The sequence below is a fragment of the Lampetra planeri genome, unplaced genomic scaffold, assembly GCF_965212315.1.
Source record: "Lampetra planeri unplaced genomic scaffold, kcLamPlan1.2.h2 scaffold_1418, whole genome shotgun sequence".
In the NCBI taxonomy this organism is placed as follows: Eukaryota; Metazoa; Chordata; class Hyperoartia; order Petromyzontiformes; family Petromyzontidae; genus Lampetra; species Lampetra planeri.
In genome coordinates, this window is record NW_027614139.1 from 3,570 (window position 1) to 20,186 (window position 16,617).

Here is a 16,617-nt window from a genome sequence, read left to right on the forward strand (position 1 = left end):
AAAACAGCAATTCTTATGTGCAGAAAAAAATCAAATAATCTGTTTAACTTCAATACTATCACCACTTTTTAGTGCAAATGCACCATTCGGTCATGTCTCATGTGTCAATGGATATTCCCACTACGATATAGATGACACATCTATTTCCTTCGCTGGTTTCAATATGTTGATTGGTCTCTGTCCTGAAGTGCACATGCTTTGAAATTCATTACCGGTTGTGTTCCTTTTGTTCCCTCAGGTCCCCCAGTCATCGTCGGAATGAGCATCAACATAGCGAGCATCGACTCCATCTCAGAAGTAAACATGGTAAGAGAGGATCCCTCTCAGCAGACTCCCCCCTCACCCACCCCATCTGCATTTGAAATTGCTCATTCTAAGTGACAGAAACAATTGATTGGTTGATTGATCAGTGTGTGTGTGTGTGTGTGTGTGTGTGTGTGTGTGTGTGTGTGTTGGGGGAGGCGCACACATTAACAGCTTTGTTCTCATCAGTGTGGACATACATGATACAAAACACTTATGTGGTGGTGGAGGTGGTTCAGGTTTACTGCGTCATGAACTTAATAGATTCATCGTCTGAACACATGTCCTCCTAGCGTTTCATTTTAGCCCACCGGACATCAATTTACAGTCAATATCGTGCAAACTGAAAAATCTGAATCTAAATCTGAATTCTTTTATTGTCTTTATGCACAAGTAATATCAAAGTGTGTGCAGCTTTCCCTCAAACACAGCGACAGAAAACGAATACATGCATAAGAGATGGGTACCTTATTTACAAGGAAGGGAAAGAAAAACAAGGAGCTCATATGTACAGTATGTTCCATTGTTCCGGTAGCCTGACCAGAGGGACAATGATGCATTACTTGGCAGACATTATATGTCCACTTGAGCCCTTTTTTATTCAGATACATACGTACTAGTACAGCTGTGTTGGTTTGCTGCCCATGTCCTATTCTACAAATGCTGAGCTGCTAGTTTCACTGCCTTTCTGTAAAAGCTAAACAATGTTCATCATCTGAAGGCATTAAAATAGTGCTGCTGCTGCTGCTGCTGCTGATGCATTTCTTTTATTGCTGTTGTGGCATTATCAAAGTTGCCTATTCCAGTCTTTGCCCTTCATTAATGTACATTGTGATACGGAAATAGTACTCAAGAGAACTACTTTCTGATAGTTACGTGTTTGTCAGACATCATACATAACCTATGACCTTGTCATTTGTGATCTTACAAGTGACATGGAATAGTTAAAAAGAAATTTTGATCAAACAGGGCATTTGGAAAGGATCACTCAGATGACAAGGGTCACTCATATGTACACAGTTGTGCCAGGGAGTGACTGCAGTTGTGTAAATGTCCTGTGATCTTGTGCACAGTTAAAGTCATGTAACACGTTTATTATTTCTTCTCTTAGGACTACACCATCACAATGTATTTCCAGCAAAGTTGGCGAGATAAGCGTTTGGCCTACGGCGAGCTGAACCTCAACCTGACTCTGGATAATCGTGTCGCAGACCAGCTTTGGCTCCCAGACACCTACTTCCTTAATGACAAAAAGTCCTTTCTTCACGGCGTGACAGTGAAAAACCGCATGATCCGTCTGCACCCGGATGGCACCGTCTTATATGGGCTGAGGTAGGAACACTATCAGCGCACGGAAGCATTGGTACGCGTGGACCTGTGGTTTATGTCTGCATAATCATACTAACATTTTTAGTAGTTTGCTTTTGTATTTCAGAGCTTCACTATCAATGCAAGACATTAGATGTGTTGAAATTGTTTGAGCGGCAGATAACAAGTGCTAACTGTAAGTGCAATAATGTCTATTAAAACAAAACAAAACAAAGAATCCAGTGATACAATTCAACCAGCAGGTGGTACTTAGAGCTTGTAGACCAGAGACAAAAAATGTGAATTGGACCACATTTGATCACATTGGCTCACATTTCAAGCACTTTATGGATATTAGATACATTAAATACCTGAATATGAAATCCGTGTGAAGGCTAATCTACTCCACATTACCCTGCAAAGGCAGCTGGTGCACTACAGAGAAGGAATGATGTGTTTTATGTCATCTTAGGGCTCCACGGCAGACTGGGAGTCACGCACCCCTGACCACTGAGTATATTTAGTATAGAAGAGAATAAAATAGAATACTCATTTGTTGTTATTATACAACAAGCTGTACAACAAAATTGTAACACTGCTCCTGCTGGTGCAAGCAAAAGATGCAAACAAAAACTATGCAAACAATAGACCAAGTTAAAGACAAACAAGGACCCATTGAATTGGATGTTGTGTAGCCTACCACAGTTTGGAATCACACTTGTCCGCCTGCAGGACTTCACTGACTGAATTCTGCACGTCTGACGGATTTACTAAAGGTTTGCGTGAGTAAAAACGGGCGCAAACATGACATCACCTGCAAATACATGTGTGAGCTGATAGCACACAGAGGTTTGCTTTCAACTGTGCAAGAAAGTACGCTCTGTCCCTTTTTACTAGTTTTGTCTCCGTGAATATATAATGCGGTGCAAAAATAGAGGGAGGAGAAAACACAAATATGTGACTTTAGCATACGCGTTGTGATTTTTTTCAAACCTGGGGGCAGTACTGGTAACTGTGGTAACTGTGCCTATAAAAAAAGACCTGTGGAGGGCAGGTATTAACCGATTACTGCACACAGAAGGCTGCGGTTATTGTACAGTGACAAAGTGCAAAAAGTGAAAAGAGAAGGTTGTTTCCACCCATGTTATGTTTTTTTGGAGTGACAGAGGTGGAAATAATAAACATATGACAGTTGTTGTCAGGGTCCCAGTCAACTTCCTCAGGTGTGCTGTCCCAAGTCCTAAATGTCATGTTACGCAGGACGGACACACACATAAGATCCACACACACGGGGTGACTGAATGAATGAAAACACAGCTTTAGACGATATGTGAACATTCCTTGAATGTGCAGGTCATTCGTAGACTCACTTGTAGACTTACAGCTGTCGAAGTTTAGATTTTTACCATTAATTCGACATGTCGTTGACCTCCTGCACTAAAATCTCAAATTCAATCATCCAATATCCAAACTCAAGTGAAAAACAACCAGCACATCTTATTCAAAGTATGACACTTCCTCAGATACCTTTGTGAATGAATATAAATGGAGACCCCCAACCCTGTGGTCCTGTGACCCAGCACATCTGTTATTAATTATCATCTGTATATACAAACAAGAAAAAATAAAAAAAAATACGTATTAGCAACAAAAAATAATAATAATAATAATATTATTATTATTATTATTATTATTATTATTATTATTATTATTATTATTATTATTATTATTATTGTTATTATTATTATTATTATTATTATCATTATTATTGTTGTTGTTATTGTTATTATTGTTATTATTATTATTATTATTAGAGGGGCCTCTTTTTAGTACGAGATAATCATAGAGACAGTAAAACTTGTGGAGAATGATCATCCCAATGCCCTGTGGTGGAGAACAAGACGCACATACCCTCATTTAAATCCTGTTTTCAAGTAGATCAACACAAATTGTATTTACTTTATTTCCTTTAGAACACTTTGTTTGTACACTTATCACTAATGTGAAACTCATGCAAACTGTATATGACTCACCTGTTTGGGTAAAAAATGCTTTCCATGTTAAAGGTTTAGATGTGGGATTGATAGGCCTCTGTGATAAAAGAAAACTCTAATGATATTTGATAGCGTTATTATTATTTCATCTGTCATGTGCCAGTGACATTTCAGATAATCTGTGATCTCAAAAACAAGGTCGCCTGTGTTCGTGCATGATTTGGGCCTATAGAAGTAACTGTGACAGATGTATTTTTGGTAAAAAATAAACAGACTTTTAAAGTTTTATTTATAAAGTTACTGGTTTCAAACTTCTTGTATATATCTTTTTCTTTGACCCAGAAAGGCTAAAAAAAGGTTGAAAATGTGTCAGTGAAATGTTCCAGATCAACTAGACTATTCAGTCAACAGTAAATGTGCACAGAGGGACCTGTCTGAAATCCCTGGAGGGCTGCTAAAGTAAGAAAGTGTCCGGAGGTTCCTTCCAACTCAAAATGAATGGCTGCTTTTCTTAACACGTCAATGAAATAAAATATTTTGGAGACAAGAAAGGTGCAGATGCTCCGTGAACAAAAGGTTGAGATCACATTAAGTCATAAACTATTAATGCAGCGATCAGTATATAGACGCTGAGTGAAAAGAACTGACATGCTGAGATGCGTGGTGGCAAAACTTTATCCTTTTTTGGCTCTTTAGAAGTATCAGAGAAATAAAAGTACCAGCGCAGGACAAATGCAGTCTCACTGCTGCTGTAGATTAATCAAGCTTTGTTCTTGACTCTGTGACACCAGCACATGGACGGGGCCCGTTAATCTCTGTGGTTTTGTCAACTGTGTGCACATGTGTCATCCTGCAGCAGCACATTTTGATCTAGGCGGTGATCTGATGCACATCTTTGCTGGGTTGGAGGAAAATGTTTCCAGAGGATAGAGGTTGGGGGGAAGTGAAATGGGTCTATATACATCCCATAAGAGGTTGTAGGCGACATTCTTTTGAGTGAAACACCTGCTAATCCCACGTTTTCTGTGATTTGAATTGTTGATGAAATTTATATTATGTTTATGGAACCCCTGGAGCTGTCAGTGAATCAGTGAAGACCGATCACACGGGTCTATCTGATGTAAGCGGGCCGAGTCTGTGGGCGGGGCTTAACAGGATGACGACAGTTATGTACACAGCAAAGATGGCAGCTTTATAGTGCCATACAGTGGTCATTTGAGATCAATAAGAGAGGATTCTTTCAAAGACCGTCAAGGAATCCTTTCCATTCCATCGGCGTCTCTCCATCAATCCCCTCCACTCTTCGCCAAAACAAACTAACAAACTAACAAACTATTGATTCGATTCCATTGCTCTGATAAAGTCCCCTTGTTCATTGCTCTGACTGGTTGTAGTGCTATCCAATGGCTTGCAGCAGTGTTTCTATGTGCACCCGCTGGTGCTGCACCTTGATTGCTGGTTGCCAGAACCCCCATCTGTCTAGATGTGGCTCTGGTCCTCCTGGCTAATCTCTTGACAAAATTACCCTTAAATGTCAGTGGGACATGCAGGTTCCGTTGGACCAGTAAGAGTACTGAGCGTCATGCGCACAGAGAAGTGGCCTGAGGCATTACACCTGCACTGGTCCGTACATCCACAGCCTCTGTGCTTGGAAGAAAACTCTGTTGCTAGGGGCTCCTGCCGTGAACATGTCACTGCCAAACGTACAGCACGAGAGTTTATTGCTGTCATCTTCTGCTCCAGAGATGGTAAACGACAGATGGCATGAAGACCTTGGATCTGTCCTCCAGACCATTTTTCTCAGCGGTACACAGTAATTAGAAGAATGTTATCTGCATGCAATTGTGACTCTAGGACCTCCACAAGCCTTTAAGTATGTAATTCAATTACTTTGCGGGTGTGTGGAAGTGATTTCTCTGAACAAAAGCTGTATGTGAGCAAGCTCGGTCCGATTCATGTAAATGTGCCGCTGCTCATATCTGACCGTGTTTTATTGTTTTAAATGCGTTTGCTTGTAGCAGCTGGTCGTGTTAACGTGTCCACTGCTGCTCCTCTCGAGTACAAACTGTGGACAATCACATTACACACACTGCTGCACCTTGCTGCATGCACCTCTCCACCCGCTGTGAAATGTGCTGATACTGGTGTTTGTCTGTGACTCCTGCTCCGTACACTGATTTTATTCTGGGCTCTGTTGATTTCTACCGATCAATGACTTTTATTTTTGTATGCATTTGAGGAACAAGCTGACATATTCTCTGCTTTTCTCTTTTCGATCATAGATGTATCCTTGGGTGGTGTTGTCTTTGTATCTTTTGCTGTTGTTTGCTTCTCCAGTCCAAACAGAATATATAAATGCCATCATCAGTACGAATCCTTAAATGCTTTTCCTGATTGACGCAAAAAAATTAAGTTTTGCATATTAAGTGACGGACTTACTTATGCTTAATAATTGTGCATAATAAATACATTTATTAATCCTTCTCTCAGTGCAGAAGGTGGTGCCAGTAGCGCTCTCAGGCCACTGGTAGAGTACCGGGGGCTGTTCCAGAAAGCAGGTTTTGTGCAAAGTTTGTTGATCCTGAAATTCAAACTGCAAAATCTGTTGTCATGTCAACTGGCACAAATCAAACCAAACATCAAGTTTAAAGTCAATTCAGAAGTAATCCTGCTCTCTGGAACGGGCCCCTGAGCTTAGCAAGGTCTGTCAGACAGGAAGGTCATTAGCTACGTCATTAAAATTATTTACATAATTATTTACATAAACTCTGCTCTCTCTTCCTTTTGGAGAAAATGCTGCTTAGGTATCAAGTAATACTAATAATGCATATGAGAAGACATCTCACCAGACGACCGAAGAGAAACAGCTGATTCTGAGTGGACTAGTCACAGATTTGAATGCGTTGTAGCAAACTTTTGTTAAATGAAATGTAAACACAATGGGACCGTAGCCCAAATTAGATTCAGGTGGCTGCGATGTCCACGAGCTGGTTCTTTCTGTGTGTAGTTTGTATGCTCTTTCCATGTCTGTTTGGGTGTGTGACAGCATAACCACGACCCGTAACCGGAACAAGGTCTGAGTAGAAAGAATAGATTCCCTGTGTCCCAAATGAAGCAGCATTTACAAACTTGCAAACCCACAATCCCGTTTGGTCCAGGGAAGAGTGCAGGGCTTTTTTTGAGTTCAGCTCCCACCAGATGGAATTTCTTTTCTCTTCTTGTGCCTGTGTATCGACTCTTTCATAGCCGTCTGTTTATTAGGCGTAGCAATGTGGTAGTGCAATGATCTTCGGGAAGCAAAAAAAGGAGATAGCAGCAGACTGCGTAGGTGTCCAAACTGTTGTCAGTGCCGCTGACATCCACCTTCACATTGGCTTTTTGTTGTTTTGTCTTTTGGTCGATGCATTACCACGCAGAAACACATAGTGAGAAGTGGATTTATTTTTACCTCAGAGCGTCTCCTGTCTGGTCATTGATAACAGCCATTTCAGTGAGATGACCATGAGTGCAAATTATTAGTATATATCATCCTTTAATTAATGGAACAGTTGATTGTTTTGTTTTTTTAATGAACAATTCTTTGTTTCTTTAAAGAACAATTAAAGCCATGATGGGCGACACGGTGGTTAGCACTGTTGCCTCACAACGAGAAGGTCCCAGGCCTGGGATCTTTCTATGTGGAGTTTTAATGCTCTCCCGTGTCTTTGTGGGTTCTCTCCAGGTACACCGTCTTCCTCCCTCCTCCAACATCATGCTGAGGCTAATTAGTCACTGTACATGTTGTGTAGGTGTGAATGTGAGTGTGAAATATTTTTCCTTCTGCTCCCTTTCATTTGATATTTGGGAATCCTTTGTGTCCATATTATAAACAGTCATTTTCTTCTATCAATGAATAAAATGAACTAAACTGAATTAAAATCCTAACAAAGTGGGAGAGCTGGCTGTTCCTCTGCTGCTGCTGTTGCTGATCAGTTCTGGTGGGACTGTATCTTGCTGACCTACATCTGCTGACAATTCCAAATCCCAGGCCCTCGCTGTGAGCAGTCCTCACTCGTGTCTACTCAAAGTTGATTCCCCCCAGACTTGTTAACTGTCACAAAAAAACACAGTTTTATTCATGGATTTTTTTTTTCTTTTTCTTTTTCCGACCAAGAGGTGACAAATTCCTTTCTGTCCATTACTCATAGCTGCTGTTGCGGCCGCTGCCAAGATTTCATAGCTTCGCTGTGCTACCTGGGGTATTGTCGGTAACTATTGTCATGACAGGATACACCTGACTATTTATTATCACAGACGACACAGGCCTCGCTTTCTCTGGATGATATTTATGAGTGGATTTGCAATTATGCACAATGATATCTCCTCTCAGAGCGGCGTGTATGTGCGTGTGTGTGTGTACATACACACACATACATACATACAAAGGCTTTGCAATTACTTGCCCTTGTTATACCTTTTGCCTCATCAGCCCCACGCGTTTGTGTCTTAATCTGGCCCAGTCATCTTTAGTAGAACATATTTTGTATTCCAATTACCGCCGACAGCACATTGTGCGCCCCACCGTGACCGATTTACACACACAAGCTATATATTCCCCTGAAAACATCTTATTAACTACCGCACTACTAATTGCACAAACCTACGTACATTTGTGCGCTACATCAAAGTACAACTGCTGCACTCGGACGTGATTAATATTGTATCGTGAAATGTGCTTGAAATGGTAAAACTTCCTTGCCGTCATGCTTTAACATAGACGGTGCACTTCCCCCCTGTGAACGTGCTTCTGACACGAAGATGATAAGTTGAAAATGATTTTTCACTTACACGGGAGGACGGTGAGCCAATGATAGCTGGTGTGATGAACACGTAGCTCCTGCTATGAACAGCAGGAATGCAATTACAAAAATGTGCTGCACCAGTAAATATCACAGTTAAATGCCAAAGACACCTACACGTATAATTTGTAGCCAAAGCTGTTTTCCTGTGCTCCTGGATTTATTGACATTTAATAAACTGTGATGCATACATCTTTTCTGTAGCAGGAGGGCAGAAATGCATATCTCAGAGCAAGAAGTAAATTATGTACATTGGAAAAATGACATGCAGATGCTGAGCAGTCAGTGATGCACATGAATGGAAGTATGTCGCCAGGATTTATAATGCATTTAAAATATACATAAAGCAACACACGCGAGCACAGTGTTTTGGTATTCCTCTTTATTTATCAGGTGGAGTCAGGAGGTCCTGGAATCCTTCACACATAGCACATTGTGATTTTGTGCTGCGGTGCAATGACAATGTTTCTTTTGTCTTATGGGATTTAACCCTCTGAACTCCCAAGCCCACTGATGGGTGAATCCACAAAATTACATCATTTATCAAGACCAGAAGCTGTACACACACACACACACACACACATACACACACACACACACACACACACACACACACACACACACACACACAAGTATTTCTGAGGTCCAGATAGTCATGAAATATGTTTGTGCAATATAACTGGGATATTTCATGAAAAAAAATATGTGTCACACAACTAAGAAAATTCATTTTCGAGTAAAAGTTGAATCGTGCATTCGTGCAATCGTGCTGTAGCTATGAGTTTTGCATTTTTTTTTGACAAGAGACATAAAGATTTACGCTTTCATATTGTGTCCATGAATGCGTTTGCTTCATTTCAGTGCTCAGATTTCCCTTTCATTTTTCAAAAAATATTGTCTTTGTCTGCTCCGTCTTCCTCTTAGAATAACCACGACAGCTGCTTGCATGATGGACTTGAGGAGGTACCCGCTTGATGAGCAGAAACTGCACCCTGGAAATCGAAAGCTGTGAGTACCTGCTGATGAATCTATGGCACAGAATGAAATCATCGGAAATGTGACGTTTGATTTGATTGAACTTCTCCTCTGAAGTTCACAGTTACCTTAAGAATGTGGGCTGGAGTCCATTGATTACTGGATGGAGTGTGATTGTGTGTGTGATTGTGTGTGTTTTATGTGTGTAATCGATTGGTCACATAATCACATTAATTTCAGCCAACTCAGTCACCTCGACCTCAAACCTCTTAAATCACGCAGGTCATGTCAAGTACAGCCTGAATGGATGACGTTTTAGTTAATAATAATAATAATAATATTAATAATAATATTAATAATAATTATTATTATTATTATTATTATTATTATTATTATTATTATTATTATTATTATTATTGTTATATAGATTAATAATAACAATAATTTGATGTATTTATTTATAATGGACAATGTACAATTACATTTCAATATAATAATTGCAATAACAGAATATGAGAAGATGTTTGCACCAGATTTGCTAACTTCAGTTTTCTATCACTGCTATTATTGTGTCTGTAAACTCAAAATTGTTAAGGAAGTAGTAATTACTTGTTGAGTATGTTCCGTTTGTAACCTGATGGTGAATTGAGAGAGATTTATGAAGAAACACATGGAAGTTTCCACATATCTGGCGGTTAGATGTGACATACGACATTATTATCGTCAAGAATTCATTGCTGCCGAAAATACCCAGCCTTCTTTAGCATCAAGTCTCTGAGATTAGATTCCGGCAGTGAAACTTTATCAGAGTAATTCAGAAATAGCATATTTATTTATTCATTCATTCATTCATTATCTAAACTTTACATACACATTGGATGAGACAGAACCACCACTGGCAGCTGCTGGATCAATGAATATTTGATTGACTTTCCAACCTCCTTCGCATGATCACTAGCATAAGTCATGTTTGATTGATTAGCAATATTTAAGATGTAGCTTTAATTATGATTATTAATTACATTTGCAAATGATTATATAGTGTGGTGAGCCTTTCATAATTATAGCACATTAGTATATTGTTCTCTATACACACACACACACACACACACACACGGAAACTGGGGGCTTTTTTAAACAGGTTTATGCAAATGGGAGTAAAAAAAAAATAATGCAAAGGTATAAGTAATATTGTCCATATAGCTTAAAATGTTTTAATTTACATGAATCACCATCCTTCGGGAAGGTGCCCACTGGTGTAATTAAAAATTGTATTGCCCGATCATTGTCATTGACCAGTCCATCAGTCAACATGCGTGTTCAATATATCAGATGTTTGTTGTTTTCCTGGTTGATTGTTTGCCCACCGGAGATTTGTGCATAATGAAATATGGATATGTCAGCGATTAAAAAAGTAGCAGTGATTGCTCTCTACGCTCACAGAGTGTTACGTGGTGCTGGTAGAGAGAGTGTGTGTGTGTGAACAGATTAGACAGCCAGTTGTTTCCATTTTAATGGACAATGTCACATGTCCTTACCTTATAACCCCAGAGAGAGATTTAATGGTAATGAAACCTGGTCCCTAAGTGAGTTAATGCCATCCAGGTCTGGACGCTGGCGTGTGAAATGTAGTAACACTTCCGGATTGCTCTGCGGTGAACGTATACTGGCCTTGGACATAAATTTGCCTGCTGTGGCTACTTTCAATCTCACTGTGTGCTGAGAACGTGTTGGAGGACCATACCAAGTGACACATGTTCATGAATATTCAAGCGGGCGGCAAGCCGGCTGTGATGTAGCTCTATAGGACAGTAGAGAATGTGATCGCAGCCTGTAAGAACAGACAGATTGAACTCTCTGATCTGCACTGACTGAGGTGCTCTTTTGTTTTAGTGCTTCCTTGGTGCTGCGTGGCCACTTCCGCCGGCATTAGTGCAGGCTTTTCTTTAAGACGACTGATTTGATCAACTCTGAAATAAAGATTACAACGAGTAGATGCTGCTTCCAACTGATGGATGACTGCACAACAAGAGCTGCAGACACGAGGAAGCAATATTTCAAGCTGTGCTGGGTGGCAACAAACTGCGTGATGTGAGGATTCGTGTGGTGGGCGGTAGTCAAATTCAGCATGTCTGCTCTAGTTGTAAGTGTAAGTCAAACTGTTTTTTAGATGTCACGTGCCCTCACAGTTTCTGCCCGTGGTGTTTGTGGAAGTAACGATCGTCATCTTGAGGCCACACATTCCCAGATATCAAAACAGTAAATATGTTGTGAAGTTGCTCATCTTTTAACAATTACAACAGTTATGATTTGTTCATTACTCATGACAGTAACAGACTTAAACAGTCATCACCCATTTACACTCCACATGCTTCATGTGCTTTTTGCTTTGACCTCAACACAGACGGATATACCACAGACGACATCAAATTCTTCTGGCAAGGCGACGACAGTGCTGTGACGGGGGTGGACAAGTTGGAGTTACCCCAGTTTCTCTATTGTGGACATCCGCTTGGTTTCCAGGGAGGTCTGGTTTACTAAAGGTAAAGGCATGGAGGAGGGAATTAGAACTGATAACCACAACTCTTGTGTGATGTATTGTATTGGAGTTTGTTTTTTTTGTTCACCTAAATAACAGACAAAACAATTGTCACTGTAAATCCGAAGGGTAGGAGGTGGAATGTGTTCCTCCCCACACCGAACCCGACAGGTAATAGATGCTGATGTTTAACGTTCACTGTTAATTGCACAAGAAAAGAGAAGGAGGATATAGCTGGAAACGTCTCACAAATAAAAATACACAACGTAAAGTGAGAGGTTCAGTTGCAATAGTGCAAGATAAATTTGCTAAGTTCCATAAATTCCACTGCCTGGCCAAAAAAAACGGTCACCAGACCAGTGGGGGCAGTTTCAACGATCTATTTCAAGATGACAACGCAGGATTCATCATGCTCAAATTGGGAAAGAGTGATTCAAGGGAGCATGAGACATTTTCACACACTGATTGACTGATCGGCTGAGATGTGTCCCAATCTCTTGTGGAACCGATGCCGAGTGTGAGTGATGTAAAAAAGTTCAAGCTAAAGGCGGGTCGAACAAAGCATTCGAGGTGGGTGTATCACGGCATGCTTGCTAAACAGGCATAACCCTCTGAGCCAACAGGGGGGCAACGCATTACCAGAAAGTTCTTCATCCCTGTTGTATTAATGCGTTGCAGTTCCAAATGGAACACCCTTCGAACCAGAAAAAAAAATGGACTCCGGTGGCTGCGTGCTTTGTTATATGTCAGGATAAGAGCTCACTGTTACTGTCCTTTGTTTACTGACTGATTCACGCAGAACAATTTCATTTGTTACCTCTGGGTTGTGTTGAAAGTGGCAAACAATCCACTTTCCACCCGGAAATGTTCTCACCAAGAATAACTGACTGACTCGGACGTCCGATGCAAATGGAACGTGCCACAACAAAGAGATGCTAACTTCCTTGGCATGTGACAGAGGATAATTATGATGCTGCGAGCTAACAGTACAAACAGACACAAAATACAAAATTGCAGCTTAGATTTACATGAATATGCAATGTTAATGTGTTAATTTCATTTTGCGGAACCCTGCCAGCACCCTCACACTCTTAAAGTCAAATTCCAATGTAATCATTTCTCCTTTCAGAGTGTAATGAATTCTGTGGATGTGTGTTGGTGGCATTAATCTGGGATGCACTTGATCTAAAGCATTTGTCTGAGACATGATAAAGTATGTATGCTCAGGCCATCGATTCATTAGAAGATTTAAAGGAACCTGGAGATGATGAGGTCATTCATCACCGTGGGTCGCTCATTGCGAACAGCTTGTTAGATGAGAACAATCGCACATAAGTCTTTTGTCTTTGGTGAAAACCTGAAATGGTAGTATATTTAACGCAAATTGTTTGTTTTCCAAACTTGTACATGCATAATTTAAGCTGAACAGGGACACGTACAGGGCTTTTTTTGTGATTGTGATTAAAGTGCAGTCATATTAATAATGAGCTCAAGCAGCAAACTATAAATAAGCAGATGATTTACCGTAGCTACAACCACATGTCCTTCATAAAGTCAAGCATCATACACCTAAAATACCCTTTTGTTAATGTTTAGAGGACAGAGAAAGTGCAAAAGAAAAGCAGAGCAGCTCTCTGTGACAATTCTCCGGGGGATACTGGAGCTGCCTGCTGAGATAGGGGGTTGCAGAAAAATCTGCCGTGTTTGCGACTTTCTGCCATGTTTAATTGGAATCGAACTTGTCCCTGGAAAGGAATCCATCGCTTTGGGGAAATTAAGTGCTCCATCCGAACAAATGGAGAAATGACTACAGCGCGCATTGTCAAAGTGCAGACTTTGGAAACTGAAGTTTTACCAGCCGTTTGTCCTTCTTCCCCTTATATGTTTGCGCTGCTCTTTTCCAATCACTCCATTCGTTCTCCTCGCAGGTTCGTACCCACGGCTTTCACTGAGCTTCAGGATTAAGAGGAACATTGGATATTTCATCCTGCAGACATATATGCCCTCCATCCTGATCACCATTCTTTCCTGGGTCTCCTTCTGGATCAATTATGATGCGTCTGCAGCTCGGGTGGCCCTGGGTAAGACACAGCCGCTGCCGTATTATCGAACTTGTGACTGCCCCTGGTGAACTGGAATGATTATCACAGCTTCTGGTCGTCACTTGTTACCAGCTGCTGTTACTTTTTGACGGACAGTGACAGATTATCAAATATGGAAGACGCTGCACATTTGAGAATGTCTTTAGTTGTGGCTTAACACATAATGTAGGTCAAAATATTTACATTTTATATTACACCTACGTAACAAATCTGCAGTGAGTAACGCTACAGAACTTATTTCAGGCCCTTTTTTGGAGCACTTGAATGTTTGTAACTGTATCTGTTACATCTGTGACTGTCATTTACAGTTCACACAGGTTCGAAGTTTTAGAGCAAAATCAGCTTTAAAATTGTCTCAAAACATATAACATATTTTTCTGCTTGCCAATTCATCAGTACAGTAATATTGTTTTTCACATTTAAATACTTATGTACTTATATTTTGCTGATAATTTGACAATATATTAAGCTTTTAATATGATTTTTTTAAAGAGATTACGTGCAAATGTTTGTGAAGAAAAAGTGAAATATCCATGTTCCTTGTTTCTGTGTGTTCTGCTGTGTTCAGGTGTCACAACGGTGCTCACCATGACAACAATTAACACCCACCTTAGGGAGACTCTCCCAAAGATTCCATATGTGAAAGCCATTGACGTCTACCTCATGGGCTGTTTTGTGTTTGTGTTCCTGGCCCTGCTCGAATATGCCTTTGTAAATTACGTGTTCTTTGGCCGCGGCCCGGCGCAACAGAAGAAAATCAATGAGAGGCTGAACAAAGTTAACAACGAGCGCACAAGATATGAAGAGAAGCGCCTGAGGGAACAGGTTTGCATCTTCACCAGCCGCCTCTGTTGTACTTCTCTATGTCATTTAGAATCACAGAGAATGAAAGAGGAAAAAAAAAAGTTCTGCATATTTCTATACTGTTTACTCAGACACATTAATAGTATTTCCTCCTGAAGTAATCTCTCTGAGGCACCCTGGTGCCACCTCGGCCCACTCTGCATTCACCAACCATCCTCCATTGCTTTCCCTGCAGCACTGACATTCTATCGAGCATAGCCTTCCTCATTGAGAGAGCAATTCATCTAGCACGAGTGGTGCAAACATTCTCATTTCTTATTTAGGTTGTTGTCTATGTCTATGCTGTGGGCGTCATTCATTCTCACCCGGCTACCTTATAATTTAACGTGTCCGACTTAATCGGACAAAACATCAACATGCACGATTGGGGAACATCGGCAAACACAGACGCTGAAACGGTCAGACTGAAAGACGCCCACTGCTTTTGTGTGGTAGGTACTAAATGCTGTGCTTATTCAAAGCTCTCCTTGTTAACTTTATGTCACATGCATTGTAAATGAATGAAATGTGCTTTTTTGCCAGTATTTTATAGCCGTTTTAATGTTCTCTTCATTTTTCTTTCACATTGCAAGGACTCCATTTCCGTGCCGTTTCAAACCAACACCTTCAGGTCATTTACACAGCGAAGAAATCTGTATCTCGAGGAACAAAGAAAAGTTGGGGTACATGTATTTAGAAATCATATCAGCTGTAGGCCAGCCCTGTTAAGTTGTTCACATGTCTTGTAGTACTAATATATGAGTGAATAAACTCAGTAACTGTTTCTGTGGCATGCCTAAAATTACATTCCATATCACCCCTGCATTGGCTTTAGTTTGACAGCCTGAGGATGGGTAGGTGGGTGGGTTGGTTGGGGGTTAGAAATAGCTTTCATTATATTTCATTATATTTGGGGGCTCTTGCGCGACACTACAGCGCTCACTGACACGCCATGTCTTTCCAACGTTCCCGTAGGTGGATGCGTACGGAAACATCCTACTCACCACGCTGGAGATGAACAACGAAGTGATGCCTTCTGACGTGGGAAGCAGCGTCAGTGACTCTCGGAATTCGGTCATGTCCTTTGACAGCTCTGGGGTCCAGTTCAGGAAACCCATGGCGCCCCGAGATGGCTTCAGCCACCACTCGCTGGATAGGAGTGCCATGCGGAGCCGAGCCAACTGCCGGCTACGACGACGCTCCTCCAAGCTCAAGTTGAAAATTCCAAATCTGTCAGATGTTAGCACCATTGACAAGTGGTCCCGGGTCATTTTCCCTATCACCTTTGGATTTTTCAACCTAATCTACTGGTTGTACTATGTGAATTGATGTGCATCCCACTAGGAATCATGGGCCATATTTTGAGAGCACATTAAATTGGCTTTGATACAGTTCCAAAATATGTATACACATATACAAGTTGAACATATGTATATGCATATTTCTATATATTATATTTATATATACACGTGTGAAATCTGAAGGACTTTTCTGCTGTACAAAGTATTAATAGGATGACTTGAATGTTCAAAAAAAACAAAACAAAAAAAAGGTAATTGCCAGTGAAGAATTTCAAGGCTTGAGTTTCCTTTTCTCCTCCTGAAACAGACACAAGACCCAAACTGGGGATTTTGGAACTAAAGACTGCATGATATTTTTGCTAAAAAAACAAAAAAAACAAAGATATTTAAAAAAATACCACTAAAAAGAGGGAG

The 16,617-nt window shown here is 40.6% G+C and overlaps 1 protein-coding gene across 1 annotated transcript; it reads left to right on the forward strand.

Annotated features, from left to right (window-relative positions):
* Window positions 1-243: 243 nt before the first annotated feature.
* Window positions 244-16,231, forward strand: LOC144739301 (gamma-aminobutyric acid receptor subunit beta-4-like). The gene is given in 9 exon segments (XM_078622266.1): window positions 244-306; window positions 1,415-1,635; window positions 9,368-9,425; window positions 9,427-9,451; window positions 11,823-11,908; window positions 11,910-11,961; window positions 13,886-14,038; window positions 14,628-14,884; window positions 15,878-16,231. Coding segments are annotated over 9 exon segments (1,254 nt in total). The 5' UTR covers window positions 244-258.
* The last annotated feature ends 386 nt before the right edge of the window (window positions 16,232-16,617 follow it).